Source organism: Protopterus annectens, chromosome 3.part0 (genome assembly GCF_019279795.1).
Source record: "Protopterus annectens isolate FY-2018-M chromosome 3.part0, PAN1.0, whole genome shotgun sequence".
NCBI classification, from domain to species: Eukaryota; Metazoa; Chordata; order Ceratodontiformes; family Protopteridae; genus Protopterus; species Protopterus annectens.
In genome coordinates, this window is record NC_056731.1 from 453,558,291 (window position 1) to 453,580,221 (window position 21,931).

The 21,931-nt window shown below is 39.9% G+C and overlaps 1 protein-coding gene across 1 annotated transcript in view; it reads left to right on the plus strand.

The window, feature by feature from the left end:
* The window catches only part of MTRR (5-methyltetrahydrofolate-homocysteine methyltransferase reductase), a 780,817-nt gene that overhangs the window by 166,151 nt on the left and 592,735 nt on the right, over positions 1–21,931 (plus strand). The window contains exon 3 of the mRNA XM_044064883.1: positions 1,992–2,143. Within this exon, the coding sequence (XP_043920818.1) occupies positions 1,992–2,143 (152 nt within the window). The remainder of the gene's footprint in view (positions 1–1,991; positions 2,144–21,931) is intronic.

Below are 21,931 nucleotides of genomic sequence, written 5' to 3' on the forward strand. Positions count from 1 at the left end.
CTTTCATCCCAGGCTGTAGGTTTACCCATTTCCAAGCCCGACTGTTTCTTCTTGGATTTCAGACTATTTGCCTTTGTTACACTACCCATAAAGGCCCACTCTACCAGGGCTGTGGCTTCCTCTAAGTCATTCCTCAAGGGCTTAGATAACAGAATCCTCCTTGAGCAGTCAGCAGGTCTTCTATCCATACCTTTACCAAACACTACAAACTGTATGACATTTCCAGAGCCAGATTTGCTAAAGGCATTTTACATGGCTTCATTGAGAGCTCCTCTACTCCTTCCTCCTCCCTTCCTTCTTGAGCTTTGGCACTTTCTCTCAGGTTATGAATACTGCAGCAAATAAATAGAAGGACATAGAACAGTTGTGTAAAATCTTACCATAACCATAGATGTCTGTCTATTCACTGCTGCAGTATTCTATCCCTCCGTCCTTCCCCCCTAGTCTATTGTTTTGCTTGAATGTACTGACCTTTTATATTCTTAGTCTGGCATTTCTCCTGGGGCATTTAGTTCTGAGGATGGTATGTGCAGCAAGCCTCTTTTATGGCCTACATCCGACAGCAGCCTACATGCAACATCCCGCGTACCCTACAGTAGTACAAGACTTTTGTATACTGGGTGATGTCGGGTCACCTTCAGGCGGGTGATCCCTCTGGTTAAGAATACTGCAGCAGTGAAGAGAAGGACATCCTATGATTTATGGTAAGATTTTACATAACTATTCTTTTCTTGGTTAGTATGCTTATCTATTCATCTTCTGAACAGGCTAGATTGGCTGAAGTAGTTTCTTTTTCAGAAGCCATTTAACATACCGGGCAAGTTTTATGAGATCCAGTCTCAGGACTTTCTGCATACTACATTTAGTGCTCCATAAGGACCCAGGTGTCTCTTCATTAACCTTTTTTAATGTTGAAGCTGTGTGATCCATCCATCTCCCTGTATTCTTTTACAGATGCAGACTCCTTTAGTAAGCATATAACGTTCACATCTTACATATTCAGTGTTAGGGTGTTATGTCCACAATGTGGATGAACTGGCAAAACTAGAGCAATTATTCTCCTTGGTTTTGAGTGAAGAGGATAGTACGGTTGCTCCACATAAGGAGGAAATAGACTTGAAAATTTGAATGTATTTAGACGGATTGCCAACTGTATTGTCTGTTAACAGCAGTAGGCTGACCAACCACTGGCAGTTTCTGCCTAATGGCATTTGATTTGTGGATGCTTGCTTCTAGTGCTTGTTTTTTTGATTTTCTCTGTGGACAACTGCACATATGGACATTTGGGCGTCAGATCATACCTTCTGTAAACTCTGTGTTTTGAAAATCTGTTGCAGGAGTAGAACTTCTGTTTCTCTCACTTAAGACTTTTCTGCTTCCATCTTCTATCAGGATTTGTGAAAACTACTTGAGACTCTACATATGTCATCTTACTGCAGAAGACCATAATACTAAGCTTTATAATAGAAATGGTATTCAAAATGCAGTGTGCAGTATGTACCTTTTATCCCCCCCCCACCAGTAGGTCTGAGCAGTCAACTTGCATTTTGAAGTAGAGATTCCACCTATAAGTATTATAAGTTCTCAATTTTAGTTCATAATATAGGTCTTTGTGTATGTTTTCTTTGTTCATGTGATTCCTATGTTTCTGGCAGAAGTAAAATTATGCATGTTCTAGGGCCAGGTGCAAGCCATTAACATTTTACACCATTGCAAGGATTCCTATGTGTGAGCAAAGACTGTATCCTGCAACTTGATTGTACCAGCTTAAACAAAGTCAAAGAATTAGCTGATGAATGGGGACCTAGAATAAGAGCCAAAGTGTCAGTTCTGTGCAGATGGCCCTGTTGAAGATCAGCCAATATGACAAGTACTTTATAAGCATAAACAGATGTAAACTTGTTAAAGTTTGATTATGGATCAAAAGAGAAGTGCATGCCAGACTTAAACAGTGTGAGTGAATTGTTATTATTATGTGTTTTACTTTTTAGTTATTGTTAAGAAGTGCTGTAAAATGAAGCGTTTCTTGTTGCTGTATGGCTCTCAAAGTGGGCAAGCTCAATCGATAGCTGAATCAATTTGCCAGCAAGCACATGGATATGGATATTTTGCAGATCTTCATTGCCTTAGCGAGACTGATAAGGTAAGTTATTTAAACTGAAGAAAAATTGGAATTGTTTACGGTAGTACTTTTCTTAAATTTTAGATATTTTTCATTGTAGTAATTTTAAGTGTACCAGTCAAACAAATCCTCCTGCACGAAGACAGGTTGCACGGCAACTAAAGCAAAAGCATCCACACAGCCAAAATGAAGCCAGCAACCAAAATGGATCCAATAAAAAATATTTAATGTTGAATAAACATCAAAAAAGCTCAGACCGGTTTCGGCTGGCAAAAAAGCACAGCCTTCTTCAGTGACAAAAAACACAGAGTCAATTGATTCAACTTAAATAGTGTTTAAACAAATCCCATTGGTTCAATTAAAAATATTCATTTAATCCAGGTGAAAAAAGAGCACCTAGTTTAGTAATCCATTTCTTTTCCTTTGTATCTAACATTGAGTGCCATCCTGTTTTATTAAATTTGATACCCTTAACCACATCAATCACCATAAAAGAAAAATTAGCAGTGTGATGTTTTAAAGTGTGTTTGTACAATGCATTATTTGTTTTCTTATTTTTAATATTGCTCATATGTTCAGATATCCGTAGTCTTAAAGGACGAGATGTTTGACCAACATAGAAAGAGCCACAAGTACATGTTGCCAAATAAATGAGCCATTCACTGCTACAATTTGCAAAGAATGAAATATCATAGACCTTTGAGCAATTCCTGCTAGTAAATTCCTTAGATTTGACAATTTTGCCACAATTACTACAATGACCACAGGGAAAACACCCCACCAAAGGTTCCCCCGTAATAGTTGTTTGTGAAAATTGTGCAATACTAGCATGATGTGTATGTTTATAATGATTAAAACATGAGGCTAAATTCTTGCCCTTGCAAAATGAGAATAAACATTTGTCCGGTAATATATCTGATAATTCCGGTAAACTTAACAAAATGTTCCAATTTCTCTGTACACTATTCATGAGTACATCTGAATTCCTAGCATATGTTGTTAAAAACCTGATTGGCTGTGTGGTCCTCTGATCCCTAAGTTTATAAGTTAACAGTTCCTGCCTGGATAAAGTATTGGCCCAATTGCTGGCCTGACAAACCTGTCCCATAGAATATCCCCTTACGAAATCTGTTGATTAAATCACATCTGTCTTCTTGAAAAGTATCCTCCTGAGAACATATATGCCTCAAACGTATAAACTGTGATTTAGGTATGTTTTTGGCAATGTGTGGAGGATGAAAGCTGGATGCGTGAAGGACTGTGTTGTATTCAGGATATTTCCTGAAAACCTGTGTACTAAGAGTATCATCTGGTTGTCTTGTTATTAACACATCCAGAAAAGTTATTGTGTCAGCATGATAATTGACAGTAAACTGTAAGCTCCATATATTATCATTTAAATATGAGACAAATTCAGTTAAATAATCAACATCAGCCCTCCACACCATCCAGCAATCATCCAAATACCGCCTCCAGATATCAATTTCTGGAAGGTAAATATTATGGCTACTATTATAGATAATATGTTCTTCTATATAAGCCATAAACAGGTCTGCATAAATAGGAGCAAATGATGCTCCCATAGCTGTTCCTTTGGTTTGCCAAAAACAAATATCCTGATAGAAAAAAACATTATTGGTAAGGACATGCTCTGCGAGACCAACAAGAAAGGAATTGAAATCTTGTTCATATAGATGGGCTATATTAAGCCAGTGAGTTAACGCTTCAAGCCCAACCTGATGTGGAATATTCGTATACAGGGAACTAACATCAAGTGTACACATCAGCCAACCAGGTTCCAATTGTGCATCAGATATAATGTGTAAAAATTCAGTCGTGTCTTGCAAGCGAGAACGAACAAATGACAACAAAGGCTTAAGATGTCTAGTCAAAAACAAGGATAATGGTTCTGTAAGATAACCTTGACCAGAAACAATGGGCCTACCTGGGGGATGAACAGGATCTTTATGAATCTTAGGAAGAAAATAAATGTATTGATTAATAGGATCCTGAATAGTAAGTTACTATTCTCGTTTGCAAGACACGACTGAATTTTTACACATTATATCTGATGCACAATTGGATGTTGATTATTTAACTGAATTTGTCTCATATTTAAATGATAATATATGGGGCTTACAGTTTACTGTCAATTATCATGCTGACACAATAACTTTTCTGGATGTGTTAATAACAAGACAACCAGATGATACTCTTAGTACACAGGTTTTCAGGAAATATCCTGAATACAACACAGTCCTTCACGCATCCAGCTTTCATCCTCCACACATTGCCAAAAACATACCTAAATCACAGTTTATACGTTTGAGGCGTGTATGTTCTCAGGAGGATACTTTTCAAGAAGACAGATGTGATTTAATCAACAGATTTCGTGTAAGGGGATATTCTATGGGACATGTTTTGCGTGCCAGCAATTGGGCCAATACTTTATCCAGGCAGGAACTGTTAACTTATAAACTTAGGGATCAGAGGACCACACAGCCAATCAGGTTTTTAACAACATATGCTAGGAATTCAGATGTACTCATGAATAGTGTACAGAGAAATTGGAACATTTTGTTAAGTTTACCGGAATTATCAGATATATTACCGGACAAATGTTTATTCTCATTTCGCAAGGGCAAGAATTTAGCCTCATGTTTTAATCATTATAAACATACACATCATGCTAGTATTGCACAATTTTCACAAACAACTATTACGGGGGAACCTTTGGTGGGGTGTTTTCCCTATGGTCATTGTAGTAATTGTGGCAAAATTGTCAAATCTAAGGAATTTACTAGCAGGAATTGCTCAAAGGTCTATGATATTTCATTCTTTGCAAATTGTAGCAGTGAATGGCTCATTTATTTGGCAACATGTATTTGTGGCTCTTTCTATGTTGGTCAAACATCTCGTCCTTTAAGACTACGGATATCTGAACATATGAGCAATATTAAAAATAAGAAAACAAATAATGCATTGTACAAACGCACTTTAAAACATCACACTGCTAATTTTTCTTTTATGGTGATTGATGTGGTTAAGGGTATCAAATTTAATAAAACAGGATGGCACTCAATGTTAGATACAAAGGAAAAGAAATGGATTACTAAACTAGGTGCTCTTTTTTCACCTGGATTAAATGAATATTTTTAATTGAACCAATGGGATTTGTTTAAACACTATTTAAGTTGAATCAATTGACTCTGTGTTTTTTGTCACTGAAGAAGGCTGTGCTTTTTTGCCAGCCGAAACCAGTCTGAGCTTTTTTGATGTTTATTCAACATTAAATATTTTTTATTGGATCCATTTTGGTTGCTGGCTTCATTTTGGCTGAGTAATTTTAAGTGGCAAAAAATAAAGAAGCAGTTGCATATATGTTTGAAATCTGTATTCAGAACAGTGGTGTATGCTCTTACAGCATCATAATTTAAGAGCCCACACAAGTTCAAAATTTCAAGCTGAGGTTATCTTGAAGCCTATATTTTGCACATATGTTGTAAGATGAAAAGTGCATCTTATTTTGACTTTAACTCAGTAAGACTGTATAGAGTTCTCATCTAATGGTAATCTCTTCCAAATAACAGCAGTCCTATAATGAAAAATGTTCTTTTAATTGACTTGGATCATCTATTCATAACCAAACGTTCTTTCTGTTTTTTGTATTTTTGTTGTGCTGTTAAATATATGGCCCAAACTGCACATAGCACCTGCTCTTACATTTATTTGCTTAATAGATTGCAAAAAAGTTCTGTGTTCTTTCTATTCTGTGTATCTGAACTGGTGAGTAAATGCAAAAAAAGACCCATTGTACTCTATGAGAAGTCTGGCTAATGGTTTATAGAGTGAAATCAAAATATTGTCTTTCTTAGAGAAACTATTTTTAAAATAGATTTCATAGTCTAGAAACATATTCTGGTTGTTTGAACATCATTAAAATTTAATGTATTGACAACTTATATCCCAAGATCACAACAATGATCTTACATTCAAGCTGGCCATTGATAACTTGGGATAATTCAGAATTTTTAGAGCCAACACGCATAGCTGAGTATTTTTTAGTGTTACATTTTACTTGATGTTTTTTGTCCAGTTAAGTATTTAATGTAAATGCAGTTAAAACGTATTTAGATTAAGTTGTATTAAAGTGGTTTTAACCTTGGATTCATCAGAGAATTTAGAACAGTAGGAGTTCATTTATTGGGAATGCATTCATGAGAACTTTAGTTAAGTATGGCCACAGAGTGGAAGCCTGAGATTATACCTATTGTTATAGTCTTGAATGTAGAAGCATGATTTCTTATTGTGACTGCAAAGGACCTATCACTCGATCAGTGTGAGACCACCTTTTGATGAAAGTATTCAGTCATTACATACCAATGTAATTCATCATCATCAGCCCCATTTTTCTACATGGGGTTGCCATCTTTCAATTCACTGCCACACTCCTGCCTTCTTCGATAGTCATGCCGGACTGTCTCAGATCTTCTTTCACACAATCTGTCCACCTCTTTGCTGGATTCCCTGCCTGTCCCAAACCTTCTTCACCAGATTGCCTTCTTATTTTCTGCACGTGTCTAAACCACAGTAATCTGTTCTGTTTGATTTTTTTTGCAATTGGAGCTACTTTGACTTCTGCGCTTATGTCCTCATTTCTTTGTCTGTCCCACAGAGTGCATCCTACCACCCTTCTCAGGCACTTCATTTCTATTACCTCTAGCTTCTTCATCTGCTCTGCCTTTAGTGCTCAGGTTTCTGTACCCTGCAGTAGTACTGGTTGCACCACTGCCTTGTACACCTTACTTTTCAGCTGCTTAGGCATTCGTCTCTCATAGATTACACCTAAAACTCTATGCCAGTTGGCTGCACCCCCTCTGATTCTAGCTTTGACCTCTTCATTCAGACTTCCTTTCTCCTCAACCACCCCTCCCAGATACTTGAAGCTGTTTACCTGTTCCACTATCTTCCCTTCTATCTCAGTTCTCAGCTTCTTCTGATTGCCCCAGTTTGCTGCCATTATTACTGTCTTATCTGTTCTTAGTTTCATCCCATGTGCCTTTAGTTTTGCATTCCATTGCTCTATACTTTGCAGAAGTTCTTGCTCAGAGTCTGTCTGTAATGCCACATCATCTGCATACAGTAACTTTGTTGATCTGTCCCCTCCAACCTGTTTTCTAATGTAGTTTATCACCAATATGAACAGCAGTGGGCTCAGAGCTGAACTCTGGTTTACACCTACACCCACTGGGAACCCCTCTGTGAGGCTGAACACTGTTCGTACTTGAGTAATTGGGTCCTTATACATAGCTTGCACTAATTCTACCAATGTTTCTGGGACTTTGAACCACTGCGGTACTGCCCAGACCAACTTTCTTGGGACCTTGCCATATGCATTTTCCAAGTATAGGAATGCCCATATGGACTCTTTCCTCATATCTAGCTACTTATCTACTGTCTGTCTCACTGCAGACATCTGGTCAGTTGTGCTGCATCCTGATCTGAATCTGAACTACTCATCTCCCATCTTGCATTCTACTGCTCTGCTTATCCATGTATCAGTCACCCTCTCTAGAACTTTCATGCAATTTGATAGGAGTTTAATTCTTCTGTGCTGCCCACAGTTGTGGATGCCCCCTTTGTTCTTGTACACTGGCATGAGTATGCTTATTCTCCAGTCATCTGGGATGCAGCTTTCTCTCCATACTGCTATGAGTACCCTCTGGAGGCATTTCTCCCCCTATCTCACCCAGCATCTTTATCATATCTGCTGTGACCTCATCTGAGCCTGCTGCTTTCCCTAACTTAATTTTCCTTAGTACTATTCTTATGTCTTCTAGGGTGGGCTCCTCCTCTTCTCTCATTGTAGGCTGTTTCTGGGGCAGTACAGCCTCTGTGGGGTTTTCTTCATTCAGAAGCTGCTGGAAATACTCCTCCATCTGTCTTTGATGTCCTGTGGACTGGTGAGCAGGTTGTTGCTGGCATCCCTTATGAAAGGTGTCTGACTATCCTCTTTATCTTTCTCTCTTTGCCTTGCGACCTGATACAATTTCGTTGTGCCACCTAATGAGTCACTTTCCAGAAGTTGGTAGAGTGTCTCTGATGCCCTATTCTTTGCTATTGCAACTCTTTTCTTAGCTTCTTTGTTAGCCAACCAGTATTCCTTCCTAGCCTGGTTAGTCTTTTCTGTCTCCCACTTTTTCCTGCACTCCTTTCTTTTGACGACTTCCTGGACTTCTGCATTCCACCACCAGCTTTCCTTATGTATATTATTTCCATACCAGACTCGGCCACATCTGTTCTGTAGTCCTCACACATGCTGTTTTGAGGTGCTGCCATTCTTCTTCAACTCCACCTATTTCCTCCTCTTCTTGGGGTGTTAGACCCCTGAGTAATTCCTTGAACTGTTGCATTTTCTCTCCAGTCAACTTCCAGGTCTTCAGCCTGGTCTCTGTCGAACTTAGAGCCTTCTCTGACCACTGCTTGCAGCTGATTGTGGCAATCAATGGCTTGCTTATTTATTTATTTATTTATTTTACATTTGTTGACCGGGCTAACCTAACTGGATATATGTCCATTTTCAGTAGAGGCCCGAGGAGAAAAGCTCCGAGACAATAAAAAGAAAAAAAATTATACAAATAGTCCACAAGAAAAGTGGAAATACAAAATAATTACATAAGTATACAATTGATTGGCAGGAATATTACAGCAAAGCATTTTTTTTCTTATACTGTGGGTTGACTGTTTCACTGCGGGTGATTTTGCAGTCACATCCATTCTTTCTCCGTGCCTTTTCCTTACTAGGAAGACGTTTACCCGAGTTGCATGTTGGCCAGTCTTGTGTGTGATCTTGTGATTGTCTCTCTTTCTGAACCATGTGTTGGCTACTATCAAGCCAGTTGCTAGACAGAAGTCTAGAATGGCCTTGCCTTCTTTATTCTTATTGCTCCACCCATGTGGACCCAGGCAGTCCTCCTATCCTGTTCTGTCTGTCCCTATGTGTTTATTCAAGTCACTCATTATCAACACCAATTCATGTTATCCTGCTTTATCTAGTAGGTCCTGCAGCTGTTGTCTGAATGCATTTTTTCCTCACCATCACAACCCTACTGTGAGGCATAGGCTGAAATTATGAATACTGCTGTATCATTACACTGGAGTGTGATTGACATGAGTTTGTCACTAATTCTAATGATATCCCTCAATGCCTTCTGAAGCCTCTCTCTCACTACAGTTCCCACACCATTTCTAGTCTGAGTAGTAGACTTTGGATCCTAAGCCAAGTGGCTTTGCTGCACTGCCCTTTCATCTTGTCTCTTGGATACATATGATGTCCAGCGTCTTCCGTATCATCATGTCATCCACTTCCAAGCTACATCCTGTCAGTGAACCCATGCTAAGTGTAGCAATTCTTAGTTCATGTTTGGCAGGTTGATTAGTTTAAGTCCAGCTTTAACTCAATAGAGCTATCCCAGGTAGCCTGGACAGCTATACACCGGCTGGCCAGTAACCTATTGACCCAGGGCTGCTGGGCTTTATGGCAGGCACACACTGGCCAATAGGGGCACATACACCCCTCCCACTGTTAGCATGTGTCCCTGGCGTAGGCTGGTTCCTCAACATATTTATCACCGGAAACTACCCTTGCCCATTTGGTGACATTAGTCAACATGACTGAATCACCTAGAGCCTTATTTTACACCATCAAGTGGCTAGCCCTGTCATTGCGCAGTCTGTGATCTCTTATCTTGAGAATACTGCGCACCACAGTAGATGCCCCAAAGCGGTGGGTCTGTACAACTCTTCCCTTTGTAATGCACCATATAGTCTATCAGGCTGCACTCGTCATGTTTTTCAGAGGCGGGAGTAACCCCACAGAGATACAGGGAGAACATGCAGACTCCAAACAGGCATTGGTCAGAGGTCAGGATTTGAACCTTGTACCTTCTACATGGGAGGCGAAGACCTTAACCATTATGCCAACTGGTCTGTTTACTACATACTAATGTAATTGTTTTCTGTTTTATTTTTGCCCCCCATATCTGTCAACAGTCACGTTTCTCCCCAGTCAGACTTGAGAACCCATTTGTTCCTCCATTATCATGGAAGTGATAGCCATTCGGGGGACATTATTCAGGCAGCCATGAGGGTTGTTTGTGTCCTAGCATCCAGTCTGAGGACATTTTATGATGACAGTAATTCTATCCCCTCCCTAGCAGTGGAGATGAATGAACTATATCATTTTTCGTTCTTCCACACATAGGAAAACACTCTTGCATGCTCATTGTGATGGTTAGCACCCAATGGTAACTTGGTGAGCTTAATGCCCACCTTTCTGGATGTATATTTTGCATCCTAAGCCCTCCCTCTATAGGACAACTGCATTCCAGATTTGGTTCTAGCTTGCTCTTCAGGAGAGACGCATGTCATCATCCTCTGCCAGAACAATCAGTCGTTTGACCTGCTAAAAGATCCCGGGTTACCTGGGCTGCAATCAAGCTTTATCCCTCTGCACCACCAGAGCTGGCTGACACAGAATATAATGCCTTGGTTGTGTTCAAGCATGCCAAGTCCAACTCAACACCATCCTCTGCTAATTTGTTAATGATGTCTGTGTAAATTATAATACAAGGGCACCCTCTGGTTAAAAACATACTTAAGCGAGTATGAGTGTCAGTATATGTAATGGTATTAGTTGAAATACTGTTCTTTCAAAGCATTTACCCAGAATTCTGCTAAGACTAATTGGCCGGTAATTGCTGACTTCTTCCTTAGAAAATTAAATAATATCCACACCTTTTCATTGTGGTACTACAAATCCCATGGTTATGGAATGTTGGAATGGGATTTTAAACAAAGTAAAAATTAATTTTAGTCTCCATCTCACCAGGAATCCCAAGTATGACTTGATATAATGAATCTTACCATTATCCACTGCTCACTGATAAGTGGATAGCCGTCTGGTAAGTGATCAATAATCACAGGGCTGGAACTACTGTGGTAAGAAAAGTAATTTATGATGTTTTACTAAATATTGTAGAAACAGTTAAATGGTTACTTGTGACAGTGTCATCTACATTCAAATGAAAAGTATTAATTAGCTGCTCTTCATTAGATCAATGCTACAGCAGCCTAAGTTAAAAGGCTTTTATCCTGATAAAGATACGATAATCATCCAGCTTCCAGAGCCTTAGAGCACCTTCCATGCATCCTAACTGCTCAACAACTTGGGAAGAGTGACATAAAGTAAGTGGTTAGGGCATCAAACCTACAGAACTCTCTTGCCTTCGAAGTGTACTCTTCTCTGCGGGCTTCGAGTGATCACTGGTTGGCTAGAGCTTCTTCACAATTAGGTAGATAAATGTCTTAATGGGGACTTCTTTCAAGTTTAATCTTATTTCCTCTCAGGAAAAGTTGATTTTTTTCTTTTACATTTTATTGTAGGGGTCAGGACCACTGTTTTTGATAGTTTCCACTAAAAACTATTATGTCAAAACATTTTTTTCTTTAGTCTGTGCAACCTATTGGGGAATACCTTCCAAATTACCATTTTTTGTGAGGAAAAGTTTTACTTTTTTGTCAAAGTTTGAAGCTAGAAGCGTAGGATAGTGTTTTTGATGGCTGTCACTAAAATTATTTATCTCAGAACCTAAATAAATATGTGTATATTCTAAAATGGATGATTTGCAGGCACAGTCCGAGTGAAAAGGATCACAAAAGAAATTAATAAAACATATTTACACATGCAAGGAATTGCTAGAAAACATATATATGTATTTACAGATGCAGAAATATGCTACAGCATTTAGTTCAAGAAGCAGTGTACAAATTCAGAAAAAGGATAGAAAAATGGAATTATGCTTAGCAGACCTTTTTGGATAAGATGTAGCCATAATGACTCAGATAGCTTATACCATGTCTCAACCTCTAAGAGCACAAAATCTGGACAAAGTCATAAATAATGGGGGGGGGGGGGGGCAATGGCCCAGAAATAGTGACACATTTTAAATATTGCTCTTACAATCTTAGAAAGTTGATAGAATAACAGGTTTTGGAATAACATCAATTTTCTGATGGGTATGAAGTATGAAACTCAAATGTCTGGCATTATTTTTTGACTTCAATCCTCAATGATTTGCCAGAAAACCAAAATGTTATGAGGAACAGACCAAAAATATGACACAAAAATCTGGACATTTGAGAGGTATGGCTTATGCTACAAGGATAGCAGCATATCATTTATATAGAGAGATATGAAGATATTATAAGATGCAAGTGAAAAGAGTTGCAGAAAAATATAGCATGGAAAGAAGACAGTGAAATGGAGAGAGTCATGCAAAGGGAAAGAGGAGTAGAAAGGAGAGAAGTGCGAGAGATGCAAAGAGAGGAGGGAGATAGGATGGGGCAGTAACTGTGGGAATGACAAGATGAGATAGTGAACAATGAATCAGAGATAAAGGAGTCTAAGAGAGCTGCAGGGTTGATGCTTTTAATTAAAAAAGTTTTTAATTTAAAAATTATTTCTTTTAAACTTAATGTTTGTTTTTAGTCAAAGGTAGGAGCAACTCACCAAGGATTTGCTACCCATTTCTCTGACACTTGTTTCAGCAGAGACATCAACCAGGCTTCCACATATTTGTTTTTTCCCTCCCCACTCTGCAAGAAGAAAAAAGTTGTATGGGAGTCTTTAATCTTCTAGCCAGATTCCTCCCTGCCTCAGCCACTGATAGTGACTCTGCTGTGGCTATTCCTTGGACTGCCCATCGCTTCCTTCTGATCCCTTTGGTGGCGGTCCTCAGGAAGCTGCTAAGTACTAGGAAAGAGAGAGAGAGAGATTCTGGTGCTGTTTGGATATCCTAATTGGGCAAAGGAGAATAACAATCGTCTGTATTGGAGGAGTGAATGGATGTTCCCGCAGGAAGCCACTCTGAGGAGCTTGATTTCTGGAAAGGCACTGTTCATTGGGTTGGTCTTTTTCTGGGGGTCTCCCAGGGAAAGGAAAGATGAAGTTAGAAATATTTCTTCTTCTGTAGCACATAGGACAGACAGGAAAGATTGGCTGGCTTTTGCTAAGAGTTTATTTCAAACCCTTCAGTATTTACATTCTGAGTTTTCCCTGAATTTAAAAAGGAAAATATTTTCCTCTCTGATTCTGATTCTCAGTTTGAAGGTCTGGAATTGCTAACATTGTTTCTAAAGCTCCTATAACACAGAATGGGGAATCTGAGTGTAAAAAAATCTCTCTTCTGATTCCCCACCTGAAGAATAATCATTTTCAAATACTACTGCCAGAATTAGGGAGTTGTTTCATTGGGAACAAAAAGAAATACTAGAAAGATACTGTGAACTGTTACAGGTGGATTTTCCTCACTCTGCAGCTGTCCTTCTGTATTGCCAGAATTGGAGGATGCCTTCCTTCCAGTCACCAGTCTGGCTGACAGTTAGCCACCTATTTATATAAGGTCCCCAGACTCACAAAGTTCCTTTTTTCAAATCCTAGATCAGACCCTGAAGTTATTTCTGTGTCAAATTATTCTTCTACATTTCTCTGCCAGAAATCATCATCTGCCAAACATCTTATTGTCACTAACCCTATTACTTCTTACAAAAATGATAAAGCATTTGATAGGTTTGGGAAGAAAGTCTATACTTCTATTTTAGCCTTCAGAATAGTGACTTTTCAGGCTCATACATTCAGATTTTTGCTGGCTTCTTTTGACAATGTTTCCCACCTTTCATGTAACTAGTCTAGTCCAGTTACAGATTTGCTGTATCCAGGACTGCTTGTAAGCTTCTGAGCCCCCCAAACCTTTCTGTGTTGGAGGGAAGTCTTCTAGCTTATTAGTCGGAGTGGTAAGCACTAGGTAGCCTATCTACCACAAGAGTGGTTTCTGGCCCAGAAATTGTAGTTTATTGGCCGTTTGGGCAGTTTTTCCATCTCTTTCAACTTTCTGGTTTAAAAGCCCACATTTGTGCTTGTTTCTCACCTTTCCTGTAACTAGTCTAGTCCAGATACAGATTTGCTGTATCCAGGACTGTTTGTAAGCTTCTGAGCTCCCCCAAGTCTTTCTGTGTTGGAGGGAAGCATTCTAGCTTTTCAGTGGGAGAGATAAGCACTAGGTAACCTATCTACCACAAGATGCAGGTACAGATTCTTAGTTTTAGCACTTGAATTTGCTTATTCATGCTCAGTACTTGTTCAGAACTTGTTAGCACTAAATAAACTAAACATTACTACAGCACTCAGCCTTCCTCTTTACCTAGAGGAAAACAGTTCTTGTACTTACTTTCCTCACTTGCTTAAAGAAAAACAGCTCTTATACTCACTTTCCTCACTTGTCTAGAGGAAAGTAGTTTTTTATTCAGACATGTCCAAGGGTCAGCTCCCAGTGTTCTCTCCTGTCTATCTGATGAATCTGGGCATCTTGGGGCAATGTAGCAATTGCCTCATGTACACAGGCAACCCTCTCCTCCTACCACCCAGCACCGCAACCTGTGAGAGATGCACTTATCTAGCTAAACTGTAGGTAAAGCTCTCTCCAACCAAGACTGAACTTGACAGTCAAGAGAAGGTAAACACTTGCACCACACCACACTCATCACATAGTCCCACTAAACCTACACCATCAAAATCCACACATAGAAACACAAAAACATTTGAGGAGGCTCTCAGTAATAATCTGCTCAAGCAACAGAGACCTCCAAAGCAGAAACACAAGCAACCTCCACCCCCCCAACACAACCCAAATGACACATAGCCCACAGACTCAGTGTGCCACTCAACCACAGACCATAAGGCAAAACAACATACCCAACACATTAGCCATAGGTGACTCTATAGTCAGGCACACTGATGTCCCATTCACCAGGCTAAACAAGGAGATGGTTACTTTCAGCTGCCTGTCAGGTGCCAGGATCCGCCACATAACCCACGCACTCAGGTCACTCCACAACAAATACAAATATGACTCTGTCATTGTCCATGTTGATGTGAATGACTGAGACGTACCTCCCTGGACTACATGATAGCCCAAGCAGGTATGGCCCTAGCCCTTAGTAGCATTCTGCCATTGCCCAGAATGATACCGCAGTACAAGGACAAAATGATTGACTTCAACAATTGGCTAAGCTTCTGGTGTCATTCTAAGAGGATCCAGTATCTGTCTGCCTGGGACGACATGGTCGACAGACCATGATGCTTTGCCATTGATGGCCTGCACCTGTCACCCCTGGGATTCCGGATACTGGCTAAGGTTCTTGCTGCCCCTATTGTGCCTTTTTTAGGCAAGGTTCAAATGACAAATTCACCACCGTAACAGGAACAGGCAAGCAAAAACTGAGGGTGATGCTACTCAATGCTGGAAGTCTAAATCTCAAAATGCATTCCCTCGAAGCACTCCTTAAAATGGAAAACATCGATATCTGTGCAGTGACTGAGACCTGGTTCAAGGCTCCAGAGAGCACCCCTGCATTACCAGGCTATAACCCATACCACACTTTTCGGCCACCTAACCTGGACCGGAACACCAAAGGCGGAGGTGTGTCCATATTCATTAAGGATAGCCACACCTCCAGGCTAGTTGCTCAGCATAATGCACCTGAGGTTATCCAAGTGCAAGTAACTCTGGGCAAAACTGCAATCCAAATTGTAGCTTGCTACAGATCCTCCACCATGCCCCTGGATTCCCACTCCTCTTTTCTTGATATACTGGAAAATATTAGGGTTCCACCAAACACCCTAATAATGGGCGATTTCAACTACCCCACCATTAATTGGGAAATCTACTCATGTACCAATTCCTTCGCTCAATGCTTTCTGGAATTCAAAAATTCCAATGTCCTGGATCAACTTATCTACACCCCCACAAGGGGCAAAAATATCCCAGACCTAGTCATTACCAACATGAGAGACCAGTGTTCCACACCTGAAGTCAACTCCTCGTTGGTCAGATCCGACCCTAAGCTAATCATCCTAGATATCCACACCCTGCCCCCACCCCCCATTAAGGAAACCACGGCAAAAACTTTCTCCAAAGCCAACTTCATACTTCTTAAGACAGAAGTGGCGAACTTCATGACATCCATTCAGATGGACAATACAGTTATGACTGCTGAATCCTACACAAATGCACTCTATAAGCACTTGCACAAGTGCATGGATTGTGCTATCCTCCAAAAAAAGGATGCCAATCCGGTGGTCCCCTGCCATAAACAAACTCTACAACAGAAGGAAGAAACTTTTGCAAAAGAGAGTAAAATCCCATGAGTGGAGGAGTTCCTGGTCTGCCTCAATAAGAAGCTGAGATCCCTTATAAGATCCTGCAAAGCTAGCTATGGAAACAAAATCGCCACTGATTCTAGGGACAACCACAAAGCATTCTATAGCTATGTCAAGAATCTCAATGGCAACACCCATATCTGCTCTGAGTTACAGCACAACAGCATGAAAATTACAGAACCAACTGATATTGCCAATGTCCTGGCAGATAGGTTCAGTGCTAACTTTACCCTCCTCTCACCCCCTAAAGGGCCCATAACAATACAGGAAGAATGCAGAGTCCCTGTAATCACAACTACGCAGGTAAAGGCTGCACTCTCTAAAGCCAAAAACACAGCATCCATGGGACCGGACAACATCCCAGGCTGTGTTTTACACGAACTTCAGAACGAACTGGCTCCCCACCTAAGCACCATGTTCAATCATAGTCTCACATCAGGCTTTGTGCCCACTGAATGGCGCACAGCAACAGTTATCCCACTCCACAAAGGGGGAGCCACCACTGATCCCAAGAACTATCACCCTATTAGCCTGATGAGCCTGGACTGTAAGGCCATGGAATATATCATCATGGAACTCATAAACAAAGACATTGGTAACCTCCAAACTCTGGACCCCACCCAGTTCGAGTTTGTGAAAGGCAGATCATGACTCCTGAACCTGATCGATTTCTTTGGGGCAGTCACAAGGTGGTTCACACAGCCTATCTTGACCACGGCAAGGCTTTTGACACCAACCCCCATTCTGGAATTATAGCTAAACTCACTAAACTAGGTATAAATCCCTATGTCACAAGATGGGTTGCCAATTGGCTCACTGACGGAACCCACACTGTAAAAGTTGCAGACTTCAAATCTGACATCAAACCAGTGACAAGTGGAGTACCACAGGGTTCAGTCAGTCTCTCCTGTTTGGTATCTACTTCTCTGAAGTATAGGCTAACACAGAAGGCCTTTGGCTAACGAAGTTTGCAGATGACTGCAAACTAGGAGCCATAGTTGAGTCCTCAAATGATGTGGAAATCCTACAGAAGGGCCTCACTGAGACAGATGCCTGGTGTCTGAGGCATGGCCTCAAGCTCAGTGCCAAAAAGTGCATTGTCATCCCTTTTGGTAAAAACTCTGTACCCCCTACTTAACCCCGAATGAGTGACAAGAGATCTGGGGACCCAGGTGGACAGTAGTCTCCCCTTTGATAATCACATTGCCACAGTAGTCAGGAAATCCTTCTATATGGCACACCTCATCACAAAAGGGTTCTCATCTAGGAAAAAAGAGGTCATTGTTCCCCTCTACTCGGCACTCATTAGACCCATTATAATAGAGTACAATGCCCCTTTTGGAATGTACCTCACAAGACATCTGCAGCAGCTGGAAAGGCCACAGAAGTACCTCACAAAGAGAATTACTGGCCTCAAACAGATGCCCTACACTGACAGTCTCAAAAAACTCCAGCTTTACTCTGTAGCATATCGCCTACTCCGAGGTGATCTCTGCCCCCTAACATATAAAGCTATGTCAAACCCAGAGCTGTTGGACATGCTACACCTAAAGAAATCCCAATCCCTTCGAGCTACATGCTCCAGGGACCTAAAGCTGGTCACCACAATAAACAGGACATGCTGGAGGGATAGATTCCTGTCCCATAGACTTCCCATACTCTGAAACAAGCTACCCATCTATGTCAAGCAAAGTTCCTCATTAGCACTTTTCAAGAAAAATCTTGATAAGTGGATGGGAAATAAGAAATACACCCTGTGGATCACTTCTGTGTCTCTGCTGGACAGTGGCACAGGAAAATAACTTTCTTGGGTAGCGTAAGCTATGGAACCTTGCTGGCTAGGCTTACGTAGGCCCTTGGGCCGATAGCCTAGTACCTACCTATGAACCTATGTGGAATTAAATGGCTGACATCTCTTTGTCAGAGACTTAGATCTCTGTGAATTATTCAATATCCTGTGTGCCTTTGTCTCGGGTGACCAAACACTCTTATATCAGCAGTGTCGTAACAACATTGCATTTAGAGCAGCTGCTTCTGGATTAGTGATGAGAAGATTTGCTTGGCAGTACTACCAGAATTAACCAGAGGATGTCAAAGCAGAGCTCCAGAATGATTCCCTGAATAAGAAAGTATTATTTGGTCCTTCTTCTGTGGTGGTCGCCGTCCTTAAAAGATTTGATAAAAGAGGGAATCTAATTTAGAAGGTTGCTTAGATTTTTTTAGCCTTTCTTTTCAAAATATAATAATTTTTCTTTCTATTTAGGGACCTTTTTATAGGAAACAGAATAAAGACTTTCAAAAAGAAGCAGGCAAACACAATTTCAAAAACCAGGGACAGTCTAAAAAGCAGACTGACTCCTCTTCCCTCACCTTTAGTGGCACCAGTAGACACTAAGTTTCTGTTAATTATCCAGGAGGGATACATCTGACAGTGGGATTCACTTCCTCCTTTTCAAGGGATTCCTCTGCACTTGTCTACAAACTTCCCAGTTTTCTATTGTCTTATCTCAGGAGATTATGTAATTTGTTCCCCTATGTGAAATGGGAAGAAATGTTATTCATTAATCTTTCTGGTGCCAATGAAAGAAGGAACACGGAGAACTGTTCTAGACTTTTCTTTTCTAAACCTTCACATCAAAGTTCTTAAATTCAAAATGCTGTCTGTAAAGTTTCTTTTGTCTGATTCCACCTTTCAGTTAGGTAGTAATGCTTGATTTAAAAAGATGCTCATCACCACATTGCACTCCTCAAAGATTTCAGACACGTTTTAAGATTTTCTTTGTCCAGGTTACACTTTCTGTTGTCTGCTTTATCATTTGGTTTGTCTACAGCTCTAAGGGTGTTTACACGGTGTCTGGCTCCTATAATAGCCCATTGCATGTTGCTGGGCATTCAGATTGTCCTGTGTTTACAGTACTGCCTTATTTCTGCAGATTTCTTTGCAAATTATCAAGGATCTCTGTCTTGGGTAAAAGGCATTTGTTTCAGTCTGGGATTTTAGGTGAAGACAGAGAGATTTATTCTCATTCCACTTCACAGAGAGTAGGTTTTTCTAGGATGTCTCATGGATACATCCACATGATGGCTTTAACTCAGGACAAAGTGGAATTTTACAAGGACAGTTTCTGGTATTAGCCACCCTGTCTCTGACATCTGCCAGAGAATATCTCAGGGTTCTGGGTTTCATGGCAGTTTTATGGCCTGTACAATTCTCATTATTCCTTTGGCCAGATTTCACATGAGTAAAATTCAGTGGTTCTTCAAATTAGCTTGGACCCAACATGAGCATCTCCTTTCATTTCAAATTCCATTTCTGCAGTTTGTAAAACAGGAATTATTCTGCCTTCTGTAGAACTTTTCTTAACATATTAGTCTATGACTTGCATCATTCAGGGTATTACAACATTAAATGGAATATGTAAACTGCCAAGTGATTTTTTTTTTTGTATGCATTTTTTGAATATTTTAATTCCACAATGAAAGTTTGCCATTATTCTGACATTGGGCACTGACCACTGGAACATATAGCTGATAGCTGATCTTTATTTGTTATAAAATGCAGCACAGCACATAGTAATATCACTGTTTACCATTTCTAGCCTCCAGTTCCATTACTTAAGTTTGTTGGCAATTTTTACATAAATGGCCTAGTTTGGGCTTAGTACTTGAGGGAAATACTGTTTGTGACTCCAGTAATACTTAAGTGATCAAAGCTGCACACTTCTTAATTTAGAACAATACTATTTAGATTGTTCAAATGTGTCAAGACAAGATTTGTTTTTCTGAAATGGCAAAGTTACATCGTTATACCATTTCTGAGTAATTAAAAAGTCAGTATCCAAAACTTTACATGAGGAAATGTAATCCAAGCCAGTGGTACCACTGAATGTTGCTGAATGGTCCGATTTTTCAAGTTTGACATGGCTACTGTTAAAATGAGTATGCAAATTGAGTGTAGAATTTATCATGTACAATTTTCAAAGATTCAGTCATTGATAATATCATAAGAATATGGTGGTGTGTGAGTTTGGAAAGGATTGATGGATATGTTAAAGTTAATGCCCATCAAAGTGATGAGGTGCTTAGGTTTATGGTAGAAAGTAGAACAGTGGGGTTTGACTCATTTGTGATGTAGTGTCTGATATCACTCTGTTACTGATACACTGCTCGTGGGATTTGCCTTTGATTTTATAGTTGTGGTATTCACAAAGTTAGGTTTATGTAAGCAAGGGGGGGTGTGGGGATGCAGTCCGAATGTAAAAGCAAGCTATTATTTTGCATTGGAGAGAGAGAGGAAAAAAAAAAATAAAAGGTGGCAAAAATAGAAGCAGCATGCCATAGGTAATTAAATATGTACCAGAGACTTGTATAGGAGCCTATAATGAATTGTGCATGTAAAAGAGGGATCTAGGACTATTTACCAAACGCCCAAAACACCGAAACTAAAACCGTCGAACGCACTTTAGCGAAAGTGCTTTTCAACAAAAAAGCACCTTCGTTAAAGTGTGCAAAAAAATAATAAATAACAAAATTAAAAAAAACAAAACAAAGAACTCGTGTTTAAGAAGGGGGCAAGCCCTCCTGCACCCCCCATTCCCCTACTTTTATAGTCTCACTCCGAGATTGCACTACAGTGGGAAAAAGGGAATATTTCCTTATCCCCACTGTGCTACGATCTCAGCAACATCCATTCCCCCCCGTTATTCTCTCTTTTTTTTTAGCACACTTTCGCGAAAGTGTGCTCGGCCGTTTCATTTCGGTAGACAGTACGGATCCCGTAAAAGAGGTTTCTGAATTTAGACATTGAGATGTGCATGTGTGATTGTAGTTAAGGGACAGGATAAATGTGTCAGTGCTGGTGGTTTGTTTTTGCATGATGAAGTGTAAAATGATAACATGCATTCATAGTGAATGTAGTTGTCAGTGTGTTTTTTTTTCCTGTTAGTTTTAGGTCGGTAATAGAACAGTCAGTGAGATTATATATACCCCAGTTAATATATCTGGCATTCATATCACACAGGATAGTAACACATTTTTAGAATAGCCTTTTAATGCTCCCTTAAGCATGGTAACTTCATCATTGTGCTAAATGCAACAACTATAACGTCGGTTTAAGGGCTTTGGGTGTTGTGTAACAGAAACTTATTTTTCTAAGTAGTTAAAATACAACTGTCTGTTGTATTATTCATCTCTAACAGAAACTTTTAAGACTCATGAAACTTGGACATAGCAATTTCTGTGTGCTCCAGCTGTAAACTGTCCTTGCAGACAATTTGCTACCACCAAAGTTAACTTCCTGTAACAGAATTCACATTAAGCAACAACTGAGGCAAAGCTGTCTTGCTCACTATTAAAGGTACTGGCTTTTTCTAGCCTAGATCTGGAGAAAAAAATACTTTATTTCTGAAGTGGTGGCTGACATATTGCCATAAATAGTGGTTTACTGCCTTTGGTGTTATTAGCCATCTATATTCTTGCAGTATGAAGATGCAATTAATTTAAAACCTTTGCTATAATATAACTTATGGAAT